This window comes from Impatiens glandulifera, chromosome 2, assembly GCF_907164915.1.
Source record: "Impatiens glandulifera chromosome 2, dImpGla2.1, whole genome shotgun sequence".
NCBI classification, from domain to species: Eukaryota; Viridiplantae; Streptophyta; class Magnoliopsida; order Ericales; family Balsaminaceae; genus Impatiens; species Impatiens glandulifera.
Window position 1 is genome coordinate 1,499,364 of NC_061863.1, and position 26,443 is coordinate 1,525,806.

The 26,443-nt window shown below is 31.4% G+C and overlaps 5 protein-coding genes and 1 pseudogene across 7 annotated transcripts; 3 read left to right on the forward strand and 3 right to left on the reverse strand.

The window, feature by feature from the left end:
* Nucleotides 1-1,909: 1,909 nt before the first annotated feature.
* On the forward strand, nucleotides 1,910-6,142 carry LOC124924044 (cellulose synthase-like protein D2). 2 transcript variants are annotated; one of them, XM_047464088.1, is made up of 4 exons: nucleotides 1,922-2,045; nucleotides 2,138-2,201; nucleotides 2,446-3,350; nucleotides 3,436-6,142. In XM_047464088.1, the coding sequence occupies exons 3-4, from the start codon at nucleotides 2,473-2,475 to the stop codon at nucleotides 5,978-5,980; spliced, it is 3,423 nt and encodes a 1,140-aa protein (XP_047320044.1). In that variant the 5' UTR covers nucleotides 1,922-2,045; nucleotides 2,138-2,201; nucleotides 2,446-2,472; the 3' UTR covers nucleotides 5,981-6,142. The 2 variants fall into 2 exon arrangements, with proteins under 2 accessions (XP_047320045.1, XP_047320044.1); XM_047464089.1 differs by lacking the exon at nucleotides 2,138-2,201 and having other exon boundaries at nucleotides 1,910-2,045.
* A 282-nt stretch (nucleotides 6,143-6,424) lies between these two features.
* LOC124923629 (photosystem I chlorophyll a/b-binding protein 6, chloroplastic-like) lies at nucleotides 6,425-9,601 on the forward strand. The gene is made up of 4 exons (XM_047463592.1): nucleotides 6,425-6,574; nucleotides 9,089-9,168; nucleotides 9,305-9,342; nucleotides 9,411-9,601. The coding sequence occupies exons 1-4, from the start codon at nucleotides 6,425-6,427 to the stop codon at nucleotides 9,599-9,601; spliced, it is 459 nt and encodes a 152-aa protein (XP_047319548.1).
* A 748-nt stretch (nucleotides 9,602-10,349) lies between these two features.
* LOC124923630 lies at nucleotides 10,350-11,443 on the reverse strand (annotated as a pseudogene).
* Nucleotides 11,444-12,782: 1,339 nt separating this feature from the next.
* On the forward strand, nucleotides 12,783-15,103 carry LOC124926873 (protein AE7). Of its 2 annotated transcripts, none has more exons than XM_047467184.1 (6): nucleotides 12,783-12,913; nucleotides 13,259-13,399; nucleotides 13,664-13,769; nucleotides 13,857-13,956; nucleotides 14,372-14,417; nucleotides 14,774-15,103. In XM_047467184.1, exons 2-6 carry the CDS (start codon nucleotides 13,276-13,278, stop codon nucleotides 14,872-14,874), a joined length of 477 nt encoding a protein of 158 aa, XP_047323140.1. In that variant the 5' UTR covers nucleotides 12,783-12,913; nucleotides 13,259-13,275; the 3' UTR covers nucleotides 14,875-15,103. The 2 variants fall into 2 exon arrangements, with proteins under 2 accessions (XP_047323140.1, XP_047323141.1); XM_047467185.1 differs by having other exon boundaries at nucleotides 12,790-12,913; nucleotides 13,262-13,399.
* Nucleotides 15,104-16,336: 1,233 nt separating this feature from the next.
* LOC124927093 (PR5-like receptor kinase) lies at nucleotides 16,337-17,782 on the reverse strand. Its single transcript, XM_047467442.1, has one exon. The coding sequence runs from the start codon at nucleotides 17,732-17,734 to the stop codon at nucleotides 16,448-16,450; it is 1,287 nt and encodes a 428-aa protein (XP_047323398.1). The 5' UTR covers nucleotides 17,735-17,782; the 3' UTR covers nucleotides 16,337-16,447.
* Nucleotides 17,783-20,647: 2,865 nt separating this feature from the next.
* Nucleotides 20,648-24,832, reverse strand: LOC124927386 (growth-regulating factor 3-like). The gene is made up of 4 exons (XM_047467794.1): nucleotides 24,529-24,832; nucleotides 22,621-22,975; nucleotides 21,027-21,367; nucleotides 20,648-20,823 (listed from the first exon to the last, which is right to left on the reverse strand). The coding sequence occupies exons 1-4, from the start codon at nucleotides 24,731-24,733 to the stop codon at nucleotides 20,810-20,812; spliced, it is 915 nt and encodes a 304-aa protein (XP_047323750.1). The 5' UTR covers nucleotides 24,734-24,832; the 3' UTR covers nucleotides 20,648-20,809.
* Nucleotides 24,833-26,443: the final 1,611 nt, after the last annotated feature.

Sequence of the window (26,443 nt, forward strand, 5' to 3'; positions counted from 1 at the left end):
GTCATGTATAGAGGAAAATAAGGATTTTGGTAATAGTGAGTGACAGTTGATATTGATAGTTGGAATTTATGTTTGAAATTTATAACCTAAAACAAAATTATGCCCACTAAGTAAAAAATAGGTTAATATCAAAATTTGACTATTGTTTATGGTAATTGAGGGGATTATTTGACTATCAATTTCCAAATCATATTTGCTAAGCCTTGTTTGGAATACAGTTCTGATGAGAGAAATATGTGATTTTGAATTGTGGTTAAAACCCATCTCAAAACCAAAATAAATAAATATGTCATATGTAGCTCATGATGTTTATTTTCATTCAACTTAAATAATATACAAATCTTTTTTTTTCTTACCATACATTTGAAATTTCAAAGTCAACAATAAAAATATTATTATATCTTTTTGTTGTGAATCTATTCATTTTCATATACACAAAAAAAGGTTAATAATTAATTAGTCATATATTTGGAGTCCATAACTCATATTTAACTGATCATTTTAAGAGATATTCAAATATACTTACCTTAAAAATATATAGTTTTAATCTTACCTATCAAAATCATTATAAAATCTTAACCATATAAAATAAAAGAGAAAAAAAAACATTTGATTAAGACACAAATCTGAGTTTAAATGAAATAATATTTAATTTTTTTTATCAATTAAGTAATTCAAATAATGATTTAAATAAGATAATAATATTAAATATATTTTAGTTATATATATTTATATTAATATATTTAATAAAGTTTATTCAGGAAGTTTAAAAATCTATATGTAAAAAAAAAAGATCTTAACCAGATAGTTTGAAATTATGATAAAAATATTATTATTTATATCAAAACTCATAATATTATGATAAAAATTACAGTTATACAATTAAAGTAACAAAAAAACACAATTACCATATGCATCTTTTAATAAAAAAATCATTTTTAAATTCAATGAATTCATTCAACAAAATATCAATTTTCAGAATAATATATATTTACTTATTAAAAAAAAACTTAATATGAGCACCTTGATAAAAACAATCCGTAGCCAAAATAACATCATTAAAGTTATATTATAAATTGTGCATTCATTTAAATTTAATGGCCCAATTTTTATTTGTTTGACTAATACACCTCCTTTGATATCTCTTTTTAAGGAATTTTACCCATATTATATATATATATATATATATATATATATATATATATATATATATATATATATATATATATATATATATAAATTGGCCGAATTTTAAAATCGGTAAATATTGAGATTTCAAATTTCTTGAATAAACTCAATTCGATAAAATTTGATAGTTAAATTAGTATCATCCATATTTTATTTATATATATATATATATATAATAATAATAAGTTAACTTTTAAAATCGTTAAAACAAAATCTCATTTATATAATTTTAACAATAATGAGCCTTATATTATGATTTGAAATAAAATATCCAAAATCAAGAGTTCCCAATAAAGAGCTCTAATTTGTTAATTTAATCCATGTATTTTTATATTAAATCATTTATTTTATCAACTAAAATAATTTTAAATACTAAATGACATTGTAATAAATAAACTAATTAAAAACTCGAATAACATATATTTTTTTTATTAAACAAGATTTGGTTAGACAAAATCCGAAAAAAATAAAAACCAAATCAAACAAGCCCTTAATAATCCGCTGTAATAACTCAAATTAGCACTGTACACATTCAATCAAACCCCAATTGCCGTGTTTCCTTACAAAACCGCGTTTACCGACCGTTTTCTTCTTTACATATTTCTATAATTAAAAAATAAAAATAAAAACAAATATAAGAAAAAGACATCATTAAAAAATGACCTTTTTGACCCCACTTTTCTTCTTCTCCCTTTCATGTAAAACCCTCAAACCAAAGAACAAGTCTTTCTCTCTCTCTCTCTCTAGATTTACGCGCAGTCTATTGTCTTGTACAGTATTAATCTTCAAAATCAAAATTTGACCCATAAAACAAAAGTAACCCAATTTCCAGTCGAGCAAATCCTTCCTAGAAACAGGTAAAAAAATATTAATTTTCTTTTCCAGTTGTCCAATTTGATGAAAAATCCGATCTGTTCTTGTATATTATATTATAATATGATTATTGTAGATGATCGCCGGCCACCGGCAGCCCATTTAGATACGTGGGTTTGATGTGACAAGGACTAATTTTGGTGGGTTTGAATGATTCTTCATTTTCAATCTTATTATTAAAATATTGGGAGGACGAGGGAACTTAGTCGTGTAGTTGTTAATCTTAATCTTTAGAAGACGTTTCGATTTTGTTTATTAAATCCATGAAACTTCTCTCTTAAGTTAATCTCATCTTATTATGAATCTGGGTTTCAGAGGAATGATGATGAAATTGATTGTTTAAGCTTAATCTTATACCCTGTTCTTGATTCTGTTTATTCTCAGTATTGATTTGGTGGAATTGGAAAAAATATGACTTCAAGACCATTCAAACCAGATGAATCGCAGCAAACTAGGTCATCAGCTCCGATGAGTGTAACATTTGCCCGGAGAACATCTTCCGGTCGATATGTTAACTACTCGAGAGAATCAAACGATGTTGATAGCGATTTCGGGAGCGGCGAGTTTTTGAACTATACTGTTCAAATCCCTTCAACTCCTGATAATCAGCCGATGGATCCTTCGATTAGTCAGAGGGTTGAGGAACAATACGTGTCGAATTCGCTTTTCACAGGCGGATTCAACAGCGTAACACGAGCACATTTGATGGATAAGGTGATTGAATCTGAAGCTAATCATCCTCAAATGGCGGGTTCTAAGGGTTCTTCTTGTGCAATACCGGGTTGTGATGGGAAGGTGATGAGTGATCAGAGGGGTGAAGATATTTTACCTTGTGAATGTGATTTCAAGATTTGTAGAGATTGTTATATTGATTCTGTTAAAACTGGTGATTCGAATTGTCCTGGTTGTAAAGAGGCTTATAAGGCTACTGATTTGGATGAGAAAGCTGTTGATCATAGTCGTCCTTTGACGTTACCTCCGCTGCCTCCGAATGGGAGTGGTTTGTCGAAGATGGAGAGGCGATTGTCGTTGATGAAGTCTACTAAATCGGGGTTGATGAGAAGTCAGACTGGCGATTTTGATCATAATCGTTGGCTTTTTGAAACGAAAGGGACTTATGGATATGGGAATGCTATTTGGCCTAAGGAAAGGGATTACGGGAATGATGATAACAGCAGTGTTGCTGGTGGAGGAGGTGGTGGTGGTGACCCTTCGGAGCTTTTAGCGAAACCGTGGAGACCTTTAACTCGAAAGTTGAAGATTCCGGCTGCTGTTTTGAGTCCATACAGGTATTTATTTACTCTGTTTTTCTCTCTATTTGATATTTGAAGATTGAAGGTTGATTGAATGTTTTGATGATGAACTTTGAACCAGGCTTTTGATTTTTATTCGGATTGGTGTTCTTGGATTGTTTTTGGCTTGGAGAATTCGACATCCGAACACAGATGCTCCATGGTTATGGCTGATGTCGATTATTTGCGAGTTATGGTTCGCGTTCTCGTGGCTGCTTGATCAGCTGCCGAAGTTTTGCCCAATTAATCGCGCGACTGATCTTGATGTTCTGAAAGAGAAGTTTGAAACTCCGAGTTTGAGTAACCCAACTGGAAAATCTGATCTTCCGGGTATGGATGTGTTCGTTTCAACAGCTGATCCCGAGAAGGAACCGCCACTCGTCACGTCGAATACAATTCTGTCGATTCTCGCCTGTGATTATCCGGTTGATAAGCTATCTTGTTATGTTTCCGACGATGGGGGTGCTCTTCTTACGTTTGAGGCAATGGCTGAGGCTGCGAGTTTCGCTAATCTATGGGTTCCTTTTTGTCGTAAACATGATATTGAGCCGAGGAATCCTGAATCTTACTTTAGTTTGAAACGTGACCCTTATAAGAATAAGGTGAAGTCGGATTTTGTTAAGGATAGGAGACGGGTTAAACGTGAGTATGATGAGTTTAAGGTTAGGATTAATGGTTTACCCGATTCGATTAGGCGACGTTCGGATGCTTACAATGCTCGTGAAGAGATCAAGGCTATGAAGTTGCAAAGGGAAAACGCGGTCGAGGATGAACCGATCGCGAGTGTTAAGGTTGTTAAGGCGACGTGGATGGCCGATGGAACACATTGGCCCGGGACATGGATTGTCCCCGGTTCCGAACATTCGAAAGGAGACCATGCAGGGATTATTCAGGTGATGTTGAAGCCTCCGAGCGATGAACCGTTGAAGGGGGAGTCGGGTTCAATTGATTTATCCGAAGTCGACATTCGACTGCCCTTATTGGTCTATGTTTCGCGTGAGAAGCGTCCCGGTTATGATCATAACAAGAAGGCGGGAGCGATGAACGCGTTGGTTAGAGCTTCGGCTATCATGTCTAATGGTCCGTTCATGTTGAACCTCGATTGTGATCATTACATTTATAATTCTCAAGCCATCCGGGAAGGGATGTGTTTCATGATGGACCGAGGCGGGGATCGCATTTGCTACGTTCAATTTCCGCAGAGGTTCGAAGGAATCGACCCGTCTGATCGTTACGCGAATCACAATACGGTTTTCTTTGACGTGAACATGCGTGCGCTCGATGGCTTACAAGGTCCTGTTTACGTCGGAACAGGTTGTTTATTCCGAAGGGTGGCACTTTACGGTTTCGACCCTCCTCGATCGAAAGATTACCATCATGGTTGTTGTAGTTGTTGCTTCCCTCGCAGGAGAAAACTCGCGATGTCGGAAGATGCCCGTGGGCTTCAAATGGGCGATTCCGACGACGAGGAAATGAATATTTCTGAGTTCCCGAAAAAATTCGGGAACTCGTCTCTCTTCGTCGACTCTATACCTATCGCGGAATATCAAGGTCGCCCACTAGCGGATCATCCTTCTATTAAACACGGAAGGCCTCCCGGGGCTCTTACGATCCCTCGGGAGCTTCTAGATGCTTCCACGGTAGCAGAAGCGATCAGTGTTGTATCTTGTTGGTACGAGGATAAAACAGAATGGGGCAATCGTGTCGGATGGATTTACGGCTCAGTGACTGAGGATGTCGTTACCGGTTATAGGATGCATAACCGTGGTTGGAAATCGGTTTATTGTGTAACAAAACGTGACGCTTTCAGAGGAACAGCTCCGATAAACTTAACGGATCGTCTCCATCAAGTCCTCCGATGGGCTACGGGCTCGGTCGAGATATTCTTCTCTCGAAACAACGCACTTCTCGCGAGCCCGAAGATGAAGATATTGCAGAGGATTGCTTACCTTAACGTCGGTATCTACCCATTCACCTCGGTTTTCCTTCTCGTGTATTGCTTCCTCCCCGCCCTCTCCCTTTTCTCGGGACAATTCATCGTCCAGTCACTAAACGTCGCGTTTCTGACTTACCTACTGATCATCTCGTTGACCCTATGCATGCTCGCCATCCTCGAAATCAAATGGTCGGGTATTACCCTAGAAGAGTGGTGGAGAAACGAACAGTTTTGGCTAATTGGAGGAACAAGTGCTCATCTCGCCGCGGTTCTTCAAGGTTTACTCAAAGTTCTAGCTGGGATTGAGATCTCGTTCACTTTAACATCGAAATCAGGAGGTGACGAAGACGATGAATTTGCCGATCTCTATGTGATCAAATGGACCTCCCTTATGATCCCGCCTATTGTGATAATGATAGTGAATTTGATCGCGATTGCGGTTGGCTTTAGTCGGACTATATATAGTACAATACCGCAATGGAGTCGTTTGATTGGAGGAGTTTTCTTTAGTTTTTGGGTATTGGCTCATCTTTATCCTTTTGCGAAAGGGCTTATGGGACGACGAGGAAGGACGCCTACAATCGTGTTTGTTTGGTCGGGACTTATTGCGATCACTATATCGCTTCTTTGGGTCGCGATTAATCCGCCTTCGGGTGCTGATGGCATTGGAGGATCTTTCACATTTCCTTGATTCTTATGAATATTTTTTTGTTTTTATTTTTTTGATACTGTTTTTTATTTTTGTTAGTTCTGTTATAAGGTTCATAAACATTGAAATTATTATATTATTTTTATTTGTGGAAACTGAGATTATTGTGGAAGGAATGAAATACATACATTTTATTTTTGTTTAGTTGAAACTGTTGTATAAGTTCAGTTTGTAACTGTTAGTTCTGCTTCTGCCTAACGCTGGAAATGTTTGATTCCTTAGGAGTTAGGACATTATTACTTTACAAACAAAATAAAATTTGTGGAGCATAATTTATTTAAATTAAGCTACCCAATTTGAATGGTAGTTTGGTAAAGAGCTCCATAGAATGAAAATGAGAGGGGGAGGTTGTGAAAAAAAATACTTTGTAGGGCAGACTCGAAATCAAGGACCTTAGATATTTAACCGCTCACACATAGACTTCGAATGGATCCCTCTAGCCAACATAGAGTTAACTCAGGACGTAGCATTTTGTGCCACATCACAAAACTGTGGGGATTTCTCCATCCCCACCTTCACTTCTATGTTGTAACGGCAAAAAGATTCTCTTCTGGACTGACCCGTGGCATTCTAGTGGTACTCTTTATGTTGTTTTTTTCGATTTTTATGAAGCTTCTAACAAGGAGGGGGCCATAATTGCTGAGGTTCATCGGCAGATTGTTTGGTCACCCAGTTTCAACCAGACTTTCCACTGTTAAGGCTGTAAAGTTGTTGATGTCTATTTCGCTCCTTATAGGTACCATAATCTCGAGTTCAAAGACAGTTTCACTTTGAAAGGATCTCCTAAATCAGTCAAGTTACATTTATAACGTCTCTATCCCCAAGGGAGTTGATGAGCACTATTTTTGGAAGGAGCTTTGGAAAGCCAAAAATTCTCTCCAATTTTTTTTTGGCCTAAGAAGCTATTCCCGGAGGTCTTCTTACTCTCGACAAGCTTAAAAGAAAAGAATTTTCTCTTGCTAATAAATGTCGTCTCTATCTTCAAGTTGAAGAAACGGTCAATCATATTCTCATTGATTGTCCTATGGCCTCATCCACTTAGGCCCTTCTTCATAACGTTATCTACCACTCGTGGGTCATGCCTCCTAATATTAATATTATGGATTTTGGGAACAATGGATCTCAAATGTTTAAGAGGGTTATTAATAATGAATGAGAGTGCATCTCACTTGTTATGTGTGGTGAATATTATGAAAAAAAATCAAAATATGAGAAATTTTCAAGGAAATAGTTATGCAGATAGGATTAAATGTTTTTTTTAAACTTTTGCATCAATTAAGAAAAAGAGAACGTACACTTGATGAGACTAACTTGATCTCAGGATCCAACTTTATTGTATTATTGGTTTTTTTTTTTTTTTTTTTTTTTTTTAATTTTTTCTACAAACGGTTTAAAAACATTTATTACGTCTTACTAACATTTTATTATAAAATGTTAGACATTTTTTCAAAAATTATAATTTATAGCAGTTCATTACAGACTTAAACTTTCACTCATAATTAAAAAAAAACAAAAAAAAATCAAAAACATAGACTCATAATTAATAGAGAGCAAACATCATCAAATCAACAAGCCACACAGAAATAAGTAGCTAGAAATTTACATTTTTAGGAGCTGAATTTAAGTTTGACTATAGATGATAAGATATTGATAAATTTATAAATGTATTTTTAAATAAGTTATTTTCAATATTTTAGAAAATTATCTAATCTCACATAAATTAATATTCTGAACTCAATTTTTTTTCAAACAAATGTAATTCACATAAATAATGGATTACTTTTATTCAGCTTGTTGAATGTGCTTAGACTTATAATTGTATAGTTTATCATTCGGATTCGAAATTGGTGTGTTGGGTAAATTTAATCGCTTTAATTTTTATTTTATTTGTGATAGATTATTCTTTAAATAATTAATTATATTTGATTTAATTTATAAGTGATATGTTATTCTTTAAAACTAGTGTACTGTCACTACAACTTAATTGCATTAAAAAAAAACTAGTACAAATTACTGAAAATAAAATTTGAATTATGTGTTATTTAGTGCATCTTATTTAGCTGAATTAAAAATTTTATTTCATTTTTGTGATTCGATTAAATATTTTCAGCTATCGATGAGTCGTTTGATGTTATTGTTGGAATTTTTAGGGTCACTTGTATAATAAATATTTGTGCATATGTCATATTTAATATAAGCCAAAATAATGTGATCTAATGTGAAATTAAGTTTATGGCTTATGGTGTATTTGTCATTAAAATAAAGTGAGGATACCTAAGTGACATTTCTAATTTTATGAATGGGCTAAATTAGAAATTGTCAAACTATAATAACTAATTTTTTGTTGGTTATATGTAACGGTAATAGTCCCCATTTGAAGTAATGTCAATTCTTCTTTGCGTCCCCATCAACAGAGAGAAAAATCTATTGACTTACTCATCAAATGGAAGAACCATTCCACATAAAGAAAGTCTAAAGAAATAGAATATTAAACACTTTTTCTATTACAAGGAAAGAGAAGATTCATGCGATTAATTAAGGTACGCTTCCGCCGCATTCAGATTTTAATTTCTCACACATTAAATTAGGAGAAATTTGATAATATGACCCTAAAAAGAAGGATATTTTGATTTTTAACCTCACTAATAAAGTTTTTGTTTTTTAATCTTTTTTTTAAAAAATTTCTAATTTTACCCTTAATAACCTTTTTATTTTTTTTTATTTTTTTTCTTCCTTTTCCTTTCCCATTCTCCTTCCCGTTTTCCCTTTTCTCCCGTCTCTTCCTCTTCCTCTTCTTGGCGACACGGCGACACAGCCCCACACTCTTCCCCGGCGACACAGCCCCGCGCCACCATCCCTCTTTCTTCCTCGGCGACACAGCCCCACGCTCAACCCTAAATGCTTAGTTTAGGGTTTGGGCTTTGGGCGTGGCCCTTGGGCGTGGGGCGTGCCCTTGGGCGTGGGTCGTGGCCCTTGGGCGTGGGGCGTGGCCCTTGGGCCTTACTTCCCTACCCTGTTTCTGTTTTCATTATCTTCCTTCACTACTAGCTAGCTACCAGTGCTAATATCTGATTTGGTCTGTAAAAATAGGGAAATACCCAGAAAGTTATCGGGAAAGATGTCACCTTTTTCTTCTGTAAAAACTCTCCTCCTCCCTGGTTCGATGACAGGTATCCACATTTACTCTTTAATCTCTATTAATCTTGATCATAATACTGTATGATATTATCAATAATAAAAAAACTTGTATTTATTCTTCTACACATACTGCATCACTAAATTCCTTGTCATTTTTTGTTCTCGTAGTATTCCAGGAGATTTTGGATTCGACCCACTTGGATTAGGTAAGCGTGCATTTGTTTGATAGATTGAAGAAAACCAATGATATGTTAAATGGATGGTTTGATCTCAGGATCTGATCCGGAACTGCTGAAATGGTTTGCAGAAGCTGAGCTAATACACAGCAGATGGGCAATGCTTGCTGTGTCTGGAATTCTGATTCCAGAATGGCTAGAAAGTCTGGGGTTTATTGAGAAGTTCTCTTGGTACGATGCAGGAGCACAAGAATACTTCGCAGATTCCACATCTTTTTATATATTCTGAAAATGGAAAACCCCATATCATTTCATGTGTGAAAGATATGCGTGTGAAACGATAGGGAGGATGATCAAATTAAGTCCACCTTTCTCTCTACACTAATAATCTATTATGCTATAATTACTGTCAGTCATTCAGATTTTGTCAATTCTTTATGTAGATTCAATGTTGTGTGATATTTTGTACTTGTCGTTTTAGAGATCTCCCTCCTATAATTAATCATTTATTTATTTGCTCGGGTTTAGGCATGAAAAACATGAGGACGACCTGTCATATATAACCATTTATTGTTAAAGTTGGACCTATGTATATTGTATATACATATCATACAATCTACAAAATGATTCGTACTTCAAGGGGAAGTATATATATTTTGTCATTACTTATTACTTTTTGATTTTTTAGTTGGATTAATTTTCATATTTTTTTTATATATAACAAGATATTCATAGAAAAGTATCATTAAAACATCAAGCAATGCCTTAGTTCAGGGGTTACATAATACATAGTATCTTTTTATTTATTATAATTTTGTCTCATCTTTGATTTAGTGGTTTGAATTCTGTCAAATAGAAATCCTTTTTTTGAGGAACCTAACTCATGTCAAGTTTCTATGCAGTTGCATCTAATTCACTTGAATTAGGTAGGAATTTCAGGCATGTTATTTGAGCTCAATTCTGAAGTTGGATCATGGTTTTCACTTTCACCATGTTTAAGCTTAACTTTCACCATGTTTAAACTTATAGAAATATAGCATGAATTTCGTATCTTTTCATTAAGAGCACATCGAGATTTGACCAACAAATAATCCGAATGGTCATTTTCAAATAATATTTACATTTGCAAATGGACAAAATCAAGAAGACAAGAAGAAACACAGCATCGTTGGCATGTAAATTCTTGGCGTTCCTTCCTTACTGCAGAGCAAGCACTAGTGCGATGTGAAAGCCTGCAAACCAAATGTTTTCAAAATTAGTACAAAATTTGATGTTTCAATCTGGAAAATTAAGAATATGATCGAAGCATGAAAGTTGCAATACCGAGAAGACATTGTAGTGTCCTGGATCAACAATATGAGCTGAAAGATTCTCTAAAGGGCCTTGTCCTGTATAAATTGCCTGAAAAACAAACCCAATGAATGCAAGCATGGCAAGCCGACCATTCTTGATCTCTTTAGTCCTAAGAACCATCACTAACTCCGGTGACCCTCTACCCCACATCAAAGGGTCGAACCAAAGCCCGCCTGGATAGCCAACATCGACCTCTGGCTTCTTCTTATGTGGAAAACTCGGTTCTATATCCACGCACCCTGGTTTTATTATGTCTGCCCATCTCCGTCCTTCAACCCAACCCATTAGCCCAATTGCACCACAAACAGAGTTGTGGAATCTGCGAAGTATTCTTGTGCTCATGCATCGTACCAAGAGAACTTCTCAATAAACCCCAGACTTTCTAGCCATTCTGGAATCAGAATTTCAGACATAGCAAGCATTGCCCATCTGCTGTGTATTAGCTCAGCTTGTGCAAACCATTTCAGCAGTTCCGGATCAGATCCTGAGATCAAACCATCCATTTAACATATCATTGGTTTTCTTCAATCTATCAAACAAATGCACGCTTACCTAATCCAAGTGGGTCGAATCCAAAATCTCCTAGAATACTAGGAGAACAAAAAATGACAAGGAATTTAGTGATGCAGTATGTGTAGAAGAATAAATACAAGTTTTATTATTATTGAGAATATCAGACAGTATTATGATCAAGATTAATAGAGATTAAAGAGTGAATGTGGATACCTGCCATCGAACCAGGGAGGAGGAGAGTCTTTACAGAAGAAAAATGTGACATCTTTCCCGATAACTTTTTGGGTATTTCCCTATTTTTACAGACCAAATCAGATATTAGCACTGGTAGCTAGCTAGTAGTGAAGGAAGATAATGAAAACAGAAACAGGGTAGGGAAGTAAGGCCCAAGGGCCACGCCCCACGCCCAAGGGCCACGACCCACGCCCAAGGGCCACGACCCACGCCCAAGGGCCACGCCCAAAGCCCAAACCCTAAACTAAGCATTTCAACTCTAACTAAATACTACTTAATAACTTATGAAAAACAAGAATTAGAGGAACAACCAAAGTATATCAAGAACTTTCACTTTAAACAAACTATCAACTAGAAAAACGCAAAAAGTACCATGTTTCGAAGAATGCGGTCATAGTGAGAGAAGGGTTGAGCAAAGGAAAGAGAGGGGTTGAGCGTGGGGCTGTGTCGCCGAGGAAGAGAGAGGGACGGTGGCGCGGGGCTGTGTTGTCGGGGAAGAGTGTGGGGCTGTGTCGCCAGGAAGAGGAAGAGGAAGTGGAAGAGGAAGAGAAAGGGACGGGGAGAAAAGGGAAAACGGGAAGGAGAAGGGGAAAGGAAAAGGAAGAAAAAAAAGAAAAAAAAAAGTAAAAAGGTTATTAAGGGTAAAATTAGAATTTTTTTAAAAAAAAGGTTAAAAAACAAAAACTTTATTAGTTAGGTTAAAAATCAAAATACCCTTCTTTTTAGGGTTATATTATCAAATTTCCCTTAAATTAGGATCTAATTAGGATAATTCTAACAGTTATGCCCTCTGATTGTGTTAATGATCATTTATCGAATTCGTGTTCGTCTCATTCTTAGCAGCAAACGAGATAAAATTATTGAATTTGAAGTTATTTTTCATATTTTTAATAATGAGTTATTTGTTTTGATCTTTCATGAGATACTTATACAAATATTTTTACATAATTTATAGGAGTGTCTCACTATTTTGACTATACATGTAGAAAATCAATTATCATTTAATATAATTTTTTTAGACGTTATTTATCACCTCTCGGCTAAAGGCAATTATAATTGTCGCTCAAAATATTTAGTATAGATTTTTTCGATACCGTTTTATTGATTTGTTTAGTTTACTCTATTTTAACATTAATCCTCCATAAATTGTTTATACAAGTTGATATAAGTTCATTAATTATTTGTATTGATTTTATATATTTTATTGTGTATTATTTATTAATTAATTTTTAATCACGTGTAGCTTTGAATTTAAATTTAATGAAAATTATTTTTTATAAATAAAATAAAAATAATCAAACTAGTCACATAAATTATGTTCCAAAAATGTATAGAGATAATATATTTAAAGATTGTATTTTTCAGGTATTAATATTTGCTTCCTTCGGTTAGCCGGTGCCGCCGATTCTTCTGTTTCTTCTTCGCCGTGACGGTCAGAGGAATCTCTTGATATAACGCAAGGGCGCTATATTCAATCTATTGAGATTGAACATTGAAATAGGTAATTTCTTCGATTCAATCTTTCCTTCTAATTGGGTTTTGCAGAATTTGAACGAAATCACATGATTCATTCTGTAAATCCCTGCTGTGGTTTAGGTCATTTTATAGATGTAACTGTATGTTCTTTGGATACCAAGAGTTCATACCCTTGTTTTGGATTATTTTCATGGTAGGGTTTTAGCTTTGTAATAATACACTTTCTGATTCAGCAAAATATAGGGTTTTAGTTCAATTGAATTGTTAAGGTTAAGGTTGAGATTTGATGATTCTATTTTAACTTTTAAGACCATAGAAATTTGATTTTAACTTCAATATGGAATGATAATGTTCTTGTTTGCAATTGCAGCAGGCTGATTTTGGAAAATGGCTCCCAGTTTAATCAATGCAAACCCTGTTGTGTATGAAGTTAAAGATCGTCGGACAAGAATATCAACAACTGTTGTGGATGAATACTCTGTGGAACCCATCGATGAACAAGAAATTTTCGATATCCTTTAACTAATATAGTTATTTGTTAATGGTTTTTTGAAACTTTTAGTATCAAGCTTAACTGTTCATCTGTCTTTGGTTATGAAGATTCCTAATGGTATTCATTTTCAATTCCAAACTTATTTGAAATTGTTGTGGACCACTCCTTGATCTAAGTTGTATAGTTTATCATCTGGCTTCTTTGTTGTCGATTTTGAACTATTCAAATGATACAAACCTTTTGATGAATTATTGCCACGACATTTTTCTTAACTATTTGTACATCATATTAGAGACATAAAAGACCCTGAGCATCCTTATTCCCTCGAAGAGCTAAAAGTTATATCAGAGGAAGCTGTTGAGGTAGATGACAAGAAAAGCTACGTGAGGTAATATACATGAATCTTGGGTTCATCTCTTTGATAGGTTTGATTGTCGATTTTTTTGTTTGTAGCTTAATCAGTTTTATGGTTCAGGATTACTTTCACTCCAACAGTTGAGCATTGCAGTATGGCTACAGTAATTGGACTTTGCTTGCGTGTGAAATTGATGCGAAGTTTACCCTCACGCTACAAGGTATAACTCTTATTTTATTATAATGCGATGAAGATAAAATCATTTAGAGCTTGAAGAAGAAACCTTGTTCAGCTTCTTTGATCTTGGGGGATTATTTGGGTTGTTTAAAAGAAAACCTGTATTACATCTATCCTTTCAACCATGAAAATACCAAAATAGCCATCAAATTACCCTACATCAAACAAGCTGTAAGGGTATTTTAATGATGATGGGATGATAAGGTGTACCATTGATTTCAGAAAGCTAATCTGATCTGAATTGATTAATATCATGGAATTTGATCATCTGATTAACTATATAGTTGGATCATTCCTAAATATGCTATGACCCGATGAAAATCGATTTCGTAAGCATTATCACTGGTTTACTTACGACTTAATGTTCATTTCATTTTACGCTTTTCTAACTGTTACAGGTGGACATAAGAGTAGCACCTGGAACTCATGCTACTGAAGCAGCAGGTTTACTCTATCTCCCTTATTTATTTACTCTGCATATTTTGAACCTGCGCTAGTGATTTCAGTATTAGCAAGTGTTTACAAATGTGCCCATTTATATCTTCCAAATGAACTTGTTTTTTTCCCTTTCTTTTCTGGATCCAGTATGAATGGGTTGCCATAGTTTATATCCTTCATCCAGGTTAAGTTATGGTTTTAAAAAAAATCCAGTTTTCGAGTTAATAAGCCTAATTGAAAACTGGTATTTCGTCACAAATCTTAAAATTGGAAAATTTTCTTTTGGTATAAGATTGTTTTCTTGATCAAGATCCTCGTTATTGTGTGATTTTTGACAATCGTTTATCAAAACATGGTGGCAGTAAATAAGCAGTTGAATGATAAAGAAAGAGTTGCCGCAGCGCTTGAAAACCCTAACCTTGTAAACATGGTTGATGAATGCTTGGCCCCGTCTTATGATTGAATGAACAAACAGCATCATAATCCAAACTATGAGATTTCTTTTGAGAATTTGGCTTTTCAATACTTGATTGTGTTCATTATGATAATTATTTTTTATGCTATGACTTCCTCATTTATTATCTTGCCAATTTACTTGTAAAAGACACATTTGATTTGGAATCAGTTTTTTTCTTTTTAATATATGTAAAATTTTAAATATTAATTATAGTGATAACACATCTTCAAGCCTTTTTGTTCTTTTACTAGGAGAATACTTCATTTGAAAATGTTCATGTTTATAATGTTATGAGTTATAGTTTTGTGATTATTTTAAAGAAAAAGTTTGAATTTAAAATTTTGATTATGTGAAAATATTGTTAAGAGACTTGGGTAAAATTTAATACTCTTATATTTATCAAATTTTTATAATTTTATTAAATTATAAATAATTTGGATTTTATAATTTTATTTAAAATGTTTATATTTATAAATTATAAAAAATTATTATTTATTTAAATAAATGAATTAATATAATAAATTTTATAAATATAATTTTGTATCATTTACTTATTATTGATTTTTAATTAATTTAATACTTAAATATATATTTTTTTAAATAATTAATATATAACAATACATGAGAGTGAATGATATGTCATATGTTAGAAAAGTATGAAAAAAAAAATATGGTTATTTTTTACTTAACTATTTATAATATCATTACTTATTATTATTTTTTAATTAATTTTATAATTATATATATATATATATTTAAATGATTAATATATAAAAATATTGAATCATATATAATATTATTTTAAATAAATTTTGAATTTTGATCTAATAAACTTTTATAAGTTTGGCCAACTACACTTTCATCCTACAAACAAGGATGTCCAAGAATATGACAAGAATATGAGTTCTAGAGCATTTCCAATCATATCCAAAATTCAAACTTAAATTACATTTTTTTTTTTTCTTTAGGAGACACAAACTTAAACTTAAAATGGTTTTTTTTATCATTTTCCCTCTCTTGCAATTGTTCATCAATCTCAACAAAAAAAAAAAATAATAATAATAATAATAATAATAATTCTCTTCTAATTCAACCCCTAAACTTAATTTAGGTATATTTTATACATTAAATTTATTTATATAATTTTATGCATTTATATAATATTTTTTATATAACATAAATTTATAATAATATTAAAAAAAATATATTTTATGTATTATAATTTTTGAATTATTAATGATTTTTTTAATTAATTTATAGTGATATTAAAATATTGTATTGTAACTTGTAACATTGTAAAAAATATATATGGTAATATTAAACTTTTATAAAAGTTAATGTAAAAAAAATATTATAAAAATATTCTTTTGAATTTGAAAATGAATTTTCCAGACATTTACACCAAAAATGAGTTTATTTATATGATCCTATCATAATCAAATCAATGTATAATTCAGCTTCTATTAAAAACTAAACACCCCATAATATTCAATTTCAATTAAATTTTCCATATAACATGTGAAAGGCTTTCAAGAATAGAATTTAGACAAATTATCAACAACAAAACAATGAACATATCTTAAGAGTTTCTTTCTAGCGATGAACTTGAATTACCCATACTTGCTGTTGTTGTCGTCTCCTTATACCAAGTATCACCCGAACTCGAGCTTTCGGTGATTTGTCCTCTTTTCATCGTAGAAGAGAATAGGTAATGAGATGGTTTTGGAGGAGGCATGATTTCAACTCCATCTTCTAACATCCTAACCACATTACTCATAGGAGGTCTCAAACTCGGCGAATCTTGCACACACCACATAGCTATCATCGCACACCTCTCAACATTTTGCCTATTCCTCTCTTCGATCCCACAATCAATCGCAAGCGTCGCCAATTCCCCCTCTTCGTATTTATCCCAAACACGTTTAGGAAACCAATCCACATTCTCGGACGACGAAGATGATATCACCACATTCTTCCTCCTTCCTAGTATCTCGAAAAGTAACATCCCAAAACTATATACATCGCACTTATCAGTTACAGGATAATTTAAGTTAAACATCTCTGGAGCCGAATATCCCGGGGTACCCCTATACCCACTAATTGAGACATGGGTATCTTCTCGATTCGACAGTTTCGCAAGACCGAAATCCGCAATCTTCGGTTTGAAACTCGAATCGAGAAGAATGTTTGCGGGTTTTATATCGTAATGGATGATCTTACGTTGGCATTCTTCGTGTAAATATCTTAACCCTTTTGCAGTTCCAAGAGCAATCGAATATAATTGGTCCCAACCGATAGTTTTAGTATCTACAAACAAGTGATGATCTAAAGATCCATTCTCCATGTATTCATAAACTAGGGCTTTTAGGGTTTTGTCATAACAAAAACCGTATAGCTTAACTAGGTTAAAATGATGGGTTCTTCCTATGGTGGTGACTTCAGATAAAAATTGTTCCTCGGCTTGTTGTTGGTTGAAGCTAGGGTTTAGTAATTTAACGGCGGATTTAAGTCCGTTTGAGAATTCACCTAGATAAACCTTACCGAACCCGCCAGAGCCTAAGATTTGAGAGTAGTTTTTGGTTAATGAAAGAAGTTGGGTTGGATTGTACCTTTGTGGGTTTTCTCCGGCGACTTCTTTGAGGAGTTTTTCCGTTTGGGATTCTTGTGGGTTTTGAAAAGGGGCGGCGGCGGCGGCGACGGCGGAGGAGATGATCGGATTCCTTGTGGCTCCGTTTACAGCTTGATCGAAAGATGATTTTAGTGTGTGTTCCATTTCGTCTTTAAAACGCTCGGCACATTTAGAACATGAAGAGATTATTAATGGGGAAATTGCTCCAAAACAGACAATTGGAATTAGAACTTCCATTTTGTTTTGTTTGTGAATTTGTGATGATCTTCGTCTTCTTCCTCTTGAGAATTTTGGGTATGAATTGGGAAATAGGATGAGGAGATTTTTCAACTTAAAATAAAAAATAAAAGTCAAATTATTTGGGGATTATTTGAATAAAATAATTTAAATAATTTCTAATATTCTAAACTTTGTTTGGTCCTTAATGAGTTTGTTTAATGTTTGATTTTTTTTGGATTGGAATTTTTTAAGTTGAATATTAACTATATAACTATTTTTTTTATTTGTCTTCAACTACAATATTCTTCTTTAATTCATGTTGTTCAAACAAATGGACAATAATAAACTGAGTGTTTTGTTTTCTTTTGTTACTGGGATTAGAAAATCATACTTATGATTGGGACTTACACTTGGATTAGGAGACCATTCTTATGATTGAGACTTACAGTTCGAAAGTCATAAATTACAATCGTGAATAGCGACAAATATAATAGAAGTAGATGACTAATTTACGAAGTGAAAGATCCATGAATGCTAATAATGTAATTCAGTGATACTATAAAAAAAAATTATATTATTTTGATAAAAAAAATAAAAAATTAATTGAATTTTAGTTGCTTTAGTTATTCTTTTATATTTAAAATTAAAATTTAATAAAAACAAAAGTAAAAATATTAGATGATTAGAAAATAGAAATATTGTGATAAGATTAAAAAAATGTTAAAAATCCAAAAAACAAACCGAAACTCAAAAAATCCATATCAAACTAAATTACTAAATTAATTTTTTTAAGTAATTAATGTTTAATTTTTATTATAAAAAATGTTTGAAATATAATTTTTTTATTAACTTTAAAATTTGAGATTGAATGAGAGATGTATTTTAGTTTTTTTTTTTAAGTATTAAGATAAAATCAGATATTAATCATTTTAAAAAATTAATTTAAGAATTGAAGTAAAATTAAGAAAGAAATGACCAATTATATTTGGAAGTGTTTTAGTAACAAACAATTAATAATTTATTTCATATTATTTGAATTAAATGACTCTTATATTTGAATTAAATGATTCAATTATAAAAATATTATAAAATAAAACTATTTGAGTATTTCAATCAACTATGTGTTTGACATTAGTTTGGTTGGTTGTTGATTGTAAAAATAAATGATGATTAATGGAGATTAATATATTTAAAAATAATCATTAAACAATTCTTTACATTAGGTGGATAGGAAAAAATATGATTATTTAAAAATTAATAATTGATGATAATTTAAAAAAAAACGATAATATTTTTATAAAAAAATTAAAAATTTATTAATATATAATAATAAAATAATAAATAATAATTTAAAATATACTTAAACCAAATAATTTTCTTTAAGAATAAAGTATATTCTTGCTCATTAATTATACATATTTATTGACCCATGTTTTCTAATTGTCTATGTTTATAAGTTACCAATTTGAAAACTATTCAATGAGACTAAAATTCTCATTGATGAGTAATGAATTAAAATTTAAAAACCTAGAATCTTCTCCACATTATCTCTTAACACGTTTTTGTGTTGAAATTAATAATGTATTAAATTCTTATTGATTGTAACACATAAGTGACATGATATTGAATGTAACTATTAACTTAATAGGCTGGTTGTCCGAAGTTGGAAGGGCTATACACATTCAAATTTTGTGGCCTCATAAAATTAAAATAAATTTAATAATTTTATGTTTTATAAAAAAAAATTAATATATAACAATATTAACTAGTATAAAAAAATATTTTAAAAAATATATCAAAAATATTAATAAAACAAGTTGTAAACGAAAAAATATATCATAATAATTTATTAATTAACAAAAATGCTCCTCTATGTATTTTTTGATGCAAAATTTTTATATAAGTCATTATACTCTAAACACTATTTTTCAGTTGATATCATAACTAATCCATTAGTGATAAACATAAAAAATATATTATACTCTAAACACTATTTTTTAATATTGTATATGATGTCTCTATAATGAAAAAAAAAATATAATATATATTTTAAAATGAGAAGAAATTATGAAGATAAACATAAAAATAAGAACAAATAAAAAAAATAATTTAAGAGTATTAAAATGTAATCTCAAAAGATGATTTTCACAATTGAGGTTGAATTTATGATAAAAAAAAATATAGATTATTAAAGATGTAAAACGACTAAAATATAAATAATATAATTAAGGTTAGTGATATAAAAGTGATTGATAGAATAAGAATAAATAGAAAATGAGGCTAATATTAAATGATAAAAAATAATAAAACATTTACGAGAGAAAAAAAAAATAATATATTATTATATTAGATATAATATGGAGAGAGAAAAAATTATTATATTATATCATGGAAAAATAAAAATTATTATATTATATATACTAGAGAGAAAAATAAATAATATATATTAAAAAAAATATTTTATTATATATAATATGAAAATAAAAAGTTAATTTATTATAAGAAAATAAATATAAAAAAAAAAAATAAATAAATATAAAGAAATATGATATTATATGGTAAAAATATTTTATAATATAATTTGGGAGTAAAAAAAATGGGGTCATTGCCCTTCAGCCGGTCCTGGTTATATTATGAAAAAAAAAAATAGAAAGGGAAAAAATTATTATTCTACTAGTAATAAATAATTCCATTGAATATGGATTTTTTTTTATAATAAGTAACATTTTATTTAATAATTTTTTAAAGAGAAAAGAATAAACTTTTAATCTAAGTGATTAAACTTTTAATTAGTTAAATTATTTGTATGACTATCTTAACATAGGTCATGTTTGATTCACATATTATTATTATTGAACATGTGATCGAGATATAAGAAAAACTCAATTAGTCTAAATAAGAAGAAATTAATGCATGCCGCCAAAACCCGAAAACAAAAAGGCAGGTTCCAATAATATTTTAGAAATACCAGTACAACATAGTGATAAAACCGATAACAAACGAAAGAGTTATAAAATGGTAATAGAATTTGCAAACCAAAAAAATTGAATTACCAGTTATACTCGTACCGAAATAGAGATAGAGAAGACGCCTTCATGCATCTGCATCTGCATCAATACCAAAACAAGATCATTCAAAATAGCAAAACTAGGAAACAATTTCCAAGCTGGATCTGAGTTTGAATTGTCGGAGCATAACTTATTTAGTTGGACATATTTATAAATTTGTTAATGTTTAATCGTTCAAACCTAGATCCAGGTAAAGAAAGTGTTTCTAAATGGAACTTAAGTAAAAAAAATATATATTTTACCATTATATGGAGAAGATGGCTCGGGTGAGGCTACTGGCGTCGAGATGGATAATTGAGTGTTGGAGAATGTGTTTTCAAAGTTTGGCCATAATAAACCCTTTGTGGAAGTGGGAAGGCAATTGTTGTCCAAGAATGTTCTCATGCCATGATGCTCATCTTCTTCTTTAAGATTGGAGACTATATTCCCTGGATTTGATTGTGGGCTCATGTTAGAAAAGGGCATAAGATTCCATGTGTTGTCGAAGTTAGAGTCTAGGCTATGAACTCTAGGGTTTCCCGAGTCTACAACAGAAGATGTGTTTTTGAATGCATCAGGCAAAAGCTCCTCTCCATGCAAATATCTGCGTTTTCACAGTTCACATAAGATTAAAATAATAAAAAATCTAATACATAGTATGGAAGAAGCAATAAAGAGTTGGATCAATACAAACAATCCAATCCAACTCTATTTTGTCTTGGCAAAAAAAAGAATAATTTTGGTTTTTGGATCGTGTTTATCCAGAAACTACCCCAGAAACTACCGACAAATTTCTGAATTTGTCTTACGTTTAGTTTTCAAACATATTCTAGTCCAGATACGTTTTTGGAGCCAGAGTCTCGATAGTTAACCACAATCAAGACTCAAGTCAAGTCAAGTCTTTGTGAGATGTGATTGATCGTGTTTTATCCAAAGAGCCAAACCCAACCAATATATGAACAACTCTACTCATTATACATACCAAAGTAGCCACAGTTAACAGCAAGAGACTCGAGCAATAAGAGGATATTGCACGTAATCGCCCCATTTAGGAGATTTTGTTTATATCATTTCCAGATACATAAACAAAATAAGTTTATATGTAAACCAATCCAAATAAAAACACAAAAACAATAACATCTAGTTTGATTTGGGTACCCAACCATCCCATCATATCTTTTTTCAACCATCAAATCACACAATTTATCTACCAAAATTCACAAATACCATTGCTTTACTTTTAAAGAATTTAAAATTAAAATACAAAAGGACATTATAATAATTCAACCAATTAGAAACCCAAATAACCTACTTTTTCATCAAACAAGATTTTTGGTAAAAACCCAATAAAAACTCCCAAATAACTAACATCAAACAAGACCCAAGTGTTTTTGTATCTAGGTAAGATGTGATTGTTTGTGTTTTATTCAAAGAGCAGAGCCTAACCGATATGAACCTCTATTTATACCTATCTATACACAGCTTTAATGGTGTTTATAACAACAATAGAGACTCAATCAATTAGAGCATAATATTGCAGGTAAAGTCTAGGTAAGATGTGAGTGTTCGTGTTTTATACAAAGAGTCAAACCCTTTCCATATGAACTTCAACTCATAGATAGCAAAGTATGCATATTTGTAATTGTGTTTTTTCCCACAATCGATACTCGTGCAAAAAGACCAATATGTGATTCTTGTGTTTTATCCAAAGAGCTGAAACTGCTATCCCTATTAACATTATGGTTTTGTGATTATGTTCCTTTCATATAACAAAATAAATTTTACTCACTTAGGGTGGTAGCTTTAGATCAACATTTCATAATATGAAGAAGACATCAAAGGAGAAGAACTGCTAACCTTTGTTCCTTATCTGTAGTGTCATATGCAAGACATTCCATCTGAAGTTTCAATACATTGCTTCTATATAACGAGTCATCTTCATTATTAACGATGGAAGACCCAAGCAGATTCTGAAAACTGCTGCTCCCTACATTACTACCACCATAGCTCGATACCACAGTTGGTGGAGATTTAAAGTTTGTTTGAGATTCCACTAGCTTTCTTGAACGGTTACGGCCTTTGTTCATGTGACGTTCACAGTATTTGGAGTCTGGAGTTGCATCCTTTGAACACCTCCATTTCTTTCCATCCGTCCTCTTGCACCTACCTAAGTCTGGATCAAGTTTCTTTCCAAAATTGGAAGAGTAACCGACTACAATCATAAATGTAAGCGAATTACAACCAAAATTGAAATCTAACAGCCAAGGGTGATATGAACCGGAAATTTCCAAAGGATCAAAATTCTTTCCATAATTGGAAGAGTAGCCGACTACATGCACAAATGTAAAGCAATTTAAACCAAAACTAAAATCTAACTGCCAAGGGAGATATGGGCCTTGTTCGGATAAGGATTTTTGAAAAAACCTGGGTTATTTGAAAATTAATGATTAGTGGTGAAAATATTTTTGGGTAAAAAGACTTGAAGGATATTAATATATAATGACAAAATAAAAAATAATAATTTAAAATAGAGGATATTTTAGTGTTTTGGTTAATAAATTTAGTGATGTGATGGAAGAGAGGTAGAGTGAAAAGACGTTTTTTGGATTTGGGTTATTCAAATAACCCAAACCGAACAAGGCCATGAACCAGAAATTTCCAAAGGATCAAGTTTCTTTCCATAATTGGAAGAGTAACCAGCTACAAGCACAAATGTAAAGCAATTTAAACTAAAACTGAAATCTAACAGCCAAGGGAGATTGAACAAGAATTTTCCAAATGGATCAAGTTTCATTCCATAATTGGAAGAGAGTAACAGACTACAGCACAAATGTAAAGCAATTTAAACCAAAACTGAAATCTAACAGCCAAGGGAGATTGAACAAGAAATTTCCAAATGGATCAAGTTTCATTCCATAATTGGAAGAGAGTAACCAGCTACAATCATAAATGTAAACGAATTTCAACCAAAGCTGAAATCCAACAGCCAAGGGAGATATGAACAAGAAATTTCCAAAAGGATCAAGTTTCTTTTTATAATTGGAAGAGTAACAAACAACAATCATAAATGTAAAGCAATTTAAATCAAAACTGAAATCTAACAGCCAATGGAGATATGATGAAGAAATTTCCAAAATCTGTTAAGTGAATTTAATGATCAATACGACTATCAAGCATAAGAAAATCGGTGAACAAAAGTCGACAAAGAATGAGAATCAAGTTTCTTTCCATAATTGGAAGAGTAACCGACTACAATCATAAAATGTAAATGAATTTAAACCAAAAATGAAATCTAACAGACAGGAGAGATATGAACAAGAAATTTCCAAAAGGATCAAGTTTCTTTCCATAATTGGAAGAATAACAGACTACAATCATAAATGTAAACGAATTTCAACCAAAACTGAAATCTGACAGCAAAGTGAGATATATGAACAAGAAATTTTCATAAGATGTTAAGTGAATCTAATGATCAATACGACTATATCAAGCATAAGCAAATCGGTGAACAACAACAATCGACAAAGAATGAGAAAGAAAGATAATCCGTTTTTCTAACTCTGGATCGAGTTTCTTTCCATAATTGGAAGAATAACCGACTACAATCACAGAATCTAAACGAATTTCAACCAAAATTGAAATCTAAAAGCCAACGGAGATATAAACAAGAAATTTCCAAAAGCTGTTAAGTGAAAGCATAAGCAAATCGGTAGAACAACGACAATAAAAAAAGAATGAGAAAGAAAGCTAATCCGTTTATCTTACCAGACGAGTGGTGAAAGAACCTAGGCGATGATGAATCGAGGCTCTGAAGGATCGGAATAAGGAGTTCTGATGATACAGGCGCTCCAGCTACCATATATTTGTATATCAGAGCTTGATGTTCAAGTTCCTGCAACTGTGACGGAGTGAAAGGCGGCTGAAAACGCATCCTGCCGACTTCCGTAAACGAAGATCGCGTGCCACTCATTTCTCCACTTGATTCTTCCTCAACTAACCTGCAACTAAGATTCGTACTGAATCGAAAGTGAGAAAAGAGGTGTAGGGTTTCAGCTGCTGGAGAAGAGACAGCATTAGAGAGAGAGAGAGAGAGAGTGGACTCACTTCAAGGCTGCTATGAATATATACCTTTCAAATTTAAATTTTAAGTTTTTCATTAGATCGGTTTATTTGAAATTTTCATCAAAATTTTAAACCAATGAATTTGAAATATATTAGGAGAAATTAAATTAATTTTTCAAATTTATTTATGATGTTAAATTATTATTTTCTATTGTTACTCTTTTAAATTATCAATTTATTGTTACTCTTTTAAATTATCAATTTTGGTTTAATGGATGAAAAAATTTTAAATATAAATTTTAAGTTTGGATTATATTGATTTATTTGAAATTGTTAATAAAATTTTAAATATAAAAGAATTGATGGTTAACATGTGAATGAATTTGAAATGTAACGAAGGAGACAAATTTTAAATATAAAAGGATTGATGGGTTAACATGTGAATAAATTTGAAATCTAACGAAAGAAACAAATTTTATTTTTGAAATTCATTCACGTGAATGACTTGTCTATTAAAATTCAGAGCTCGATAAAAATGCATGATTGATTGAGATGAAATTTGAATTTATTTTTTAATTTATTTAAACTCTAGAGAAACCATGTTAAAAAATAAATTATAATCTTAAAAAAAGCGGTTATTTTTTATGGGCCTTATTATTCATTACATATAATAATAATAATAATAGGGTTTTCCATAATAATAATAATAATTAAAATTTTAAACAAAATGAGAATGAATATGAAATCTAACGAAAGAGACCAATTTTAAATATAAAAAGGATTAATGAGTTAACATGTGAATAAATTTAAAATGTAACGAAAGAGACAAATTTTAAATATAAAAGGATTGATGGGTTAACATGTGAATGAATTTGAAATCTAACGAAAGAAACAAATTTTATTTTTGAAATTCATTCACGTGAATGACTTGTCGATTTTCAGAGCTAGATAAAAATGCATGATTGATTGAGATGAAATTTGAATTTATTTCTTTAATTTATTTAAACCCTAGAGAAAACATGTTAAAAAATAAATTATAACCTTAGAAAAAACGGCTATTTTTTATGGGCCTTATTATGCATTACATATAATAATAATAATAATAATAATAGGGTTTTCCATGATAATAATAATAATTAAAATTTTAAACAAAATGAGAATGAATATGAAATCTAACGAAAGAGACAAATTTTAAATATAAAAAGGATTGATGAGTTAACATGTGAATGAATTTAAAATGTAACGAAGGAGACAAATTTTAAATATAAAAGGATTGATGGGTTAACATTTGAATGAATTTGAAATCTAAGGAAAGAAACAAATTTTATTTTTGAAATTCATTCACGTGAATGACTTGTCGATTAAAATTTAGAACTCGATAAAAATGCATGATTGATTGAGATGAAATTTGAATTTATTTAAACCTTAGAGAAAACATGTTAAAAAATAAATTATAACCTTAGAAAAAATGACTATTTTTTATGGGCCTTATTATGCATTACATGTAATAATAATAATAGGGTTTTCCATGATAATAATAATAATTAAAATTTTAAACAAAGTGAGAATGAATATGAAATCTAACGAAAGAGACAAATTTTAAATATAAAAAGGATTA

Excerpts from the sequence above, each read along its gene's own strand:
- LOC124924044 (XM_047464089.1), top strand. The coding sequence starts at position 2,473 with ATGACTTCAAGACCATTCAAACCAGATGAATCGCAGCAAACTAGGTCA. Across the intron at positions 3,351-3,435 it reads GCTGTTTTGAGTCCATACAG|GCTTTTGATTTTTATTCGGA; the intron begins GTATTTATTTAC and ends ACTTTGAACCAG.
- LOC124923629 (XM_047463592.1), top strand. The coding sequence starts at position 6,425 with ATGGATCCCTCTAGCCAACATAGAGTTAACTCAGGACGTAGCATTTTG. Across the intron at positions 6,575-9,088 it reads TGACCCGTGGCATTCTAGTG|GGAAATACCCAGAAAGTTAT; the intron begins GTACTCTTTATG and ends CTGTAAAAATAG. Across the intron at positions 9,343-9,410 it reads ATTCGACCCACTTGGATTAG|GATCTGATCCGGAACTGCTG; the intron begins GTAAGCGTGCAT and ends GTTTGATCTCAG.
- LOC124926873 (XM_047467184.1), top strand. The coding sequence starts at position 13,276 with ATGGCTCCCAGTTTAATCAATGCAAACCCTGTTGTGTATGAAGTTAAA. Across the intron at positions 13,770-13,856 it reads GACAAGAAAAGCTACGTGAG|GATTACTTTCACTCCAACAG; the intron begins GTAATATACATG and ends TTTATGGTTCAG. Across the intron at positions 13,957-14,371 it reads GTTTACCCTCACGCTACAAG|GTGGACATAAGAGTAGCACC; the intron begins GTATAACTCTTA and ends TAACTGTTACAG.
- LOC124927093 (XM_047467442.1), bottom strand. The coding sequence starts at position 17,734 with ATGGAAGTTCTAATTCCAATTGTCTGTTTTGGAGCAATTTCCCCATTA.
- LOC124927386 (XM_047467794.1), bottom strand. The coding sequence starts at position 24,733 with ATGAGTGGCACGCGATCTTCGTTTACGGAAGTCGGCAGGATGCGTTTT. Across the intron at positions 22,976-24,528 it reads GTTCTTTCACCACTCGTCTG|TCGGTTACTCTTCCAATTTT; the intron begins GTAAGATAAACG and ends TTATGATTGTAG. Across the intron at positions 21,368-22,620 it reads ACTACAGATAAGGAACAAAG|ATATTTGCATGGAGAGGAGC; the intron begins GTTAGCAGTTCT and ends GTGAAAACGCAG.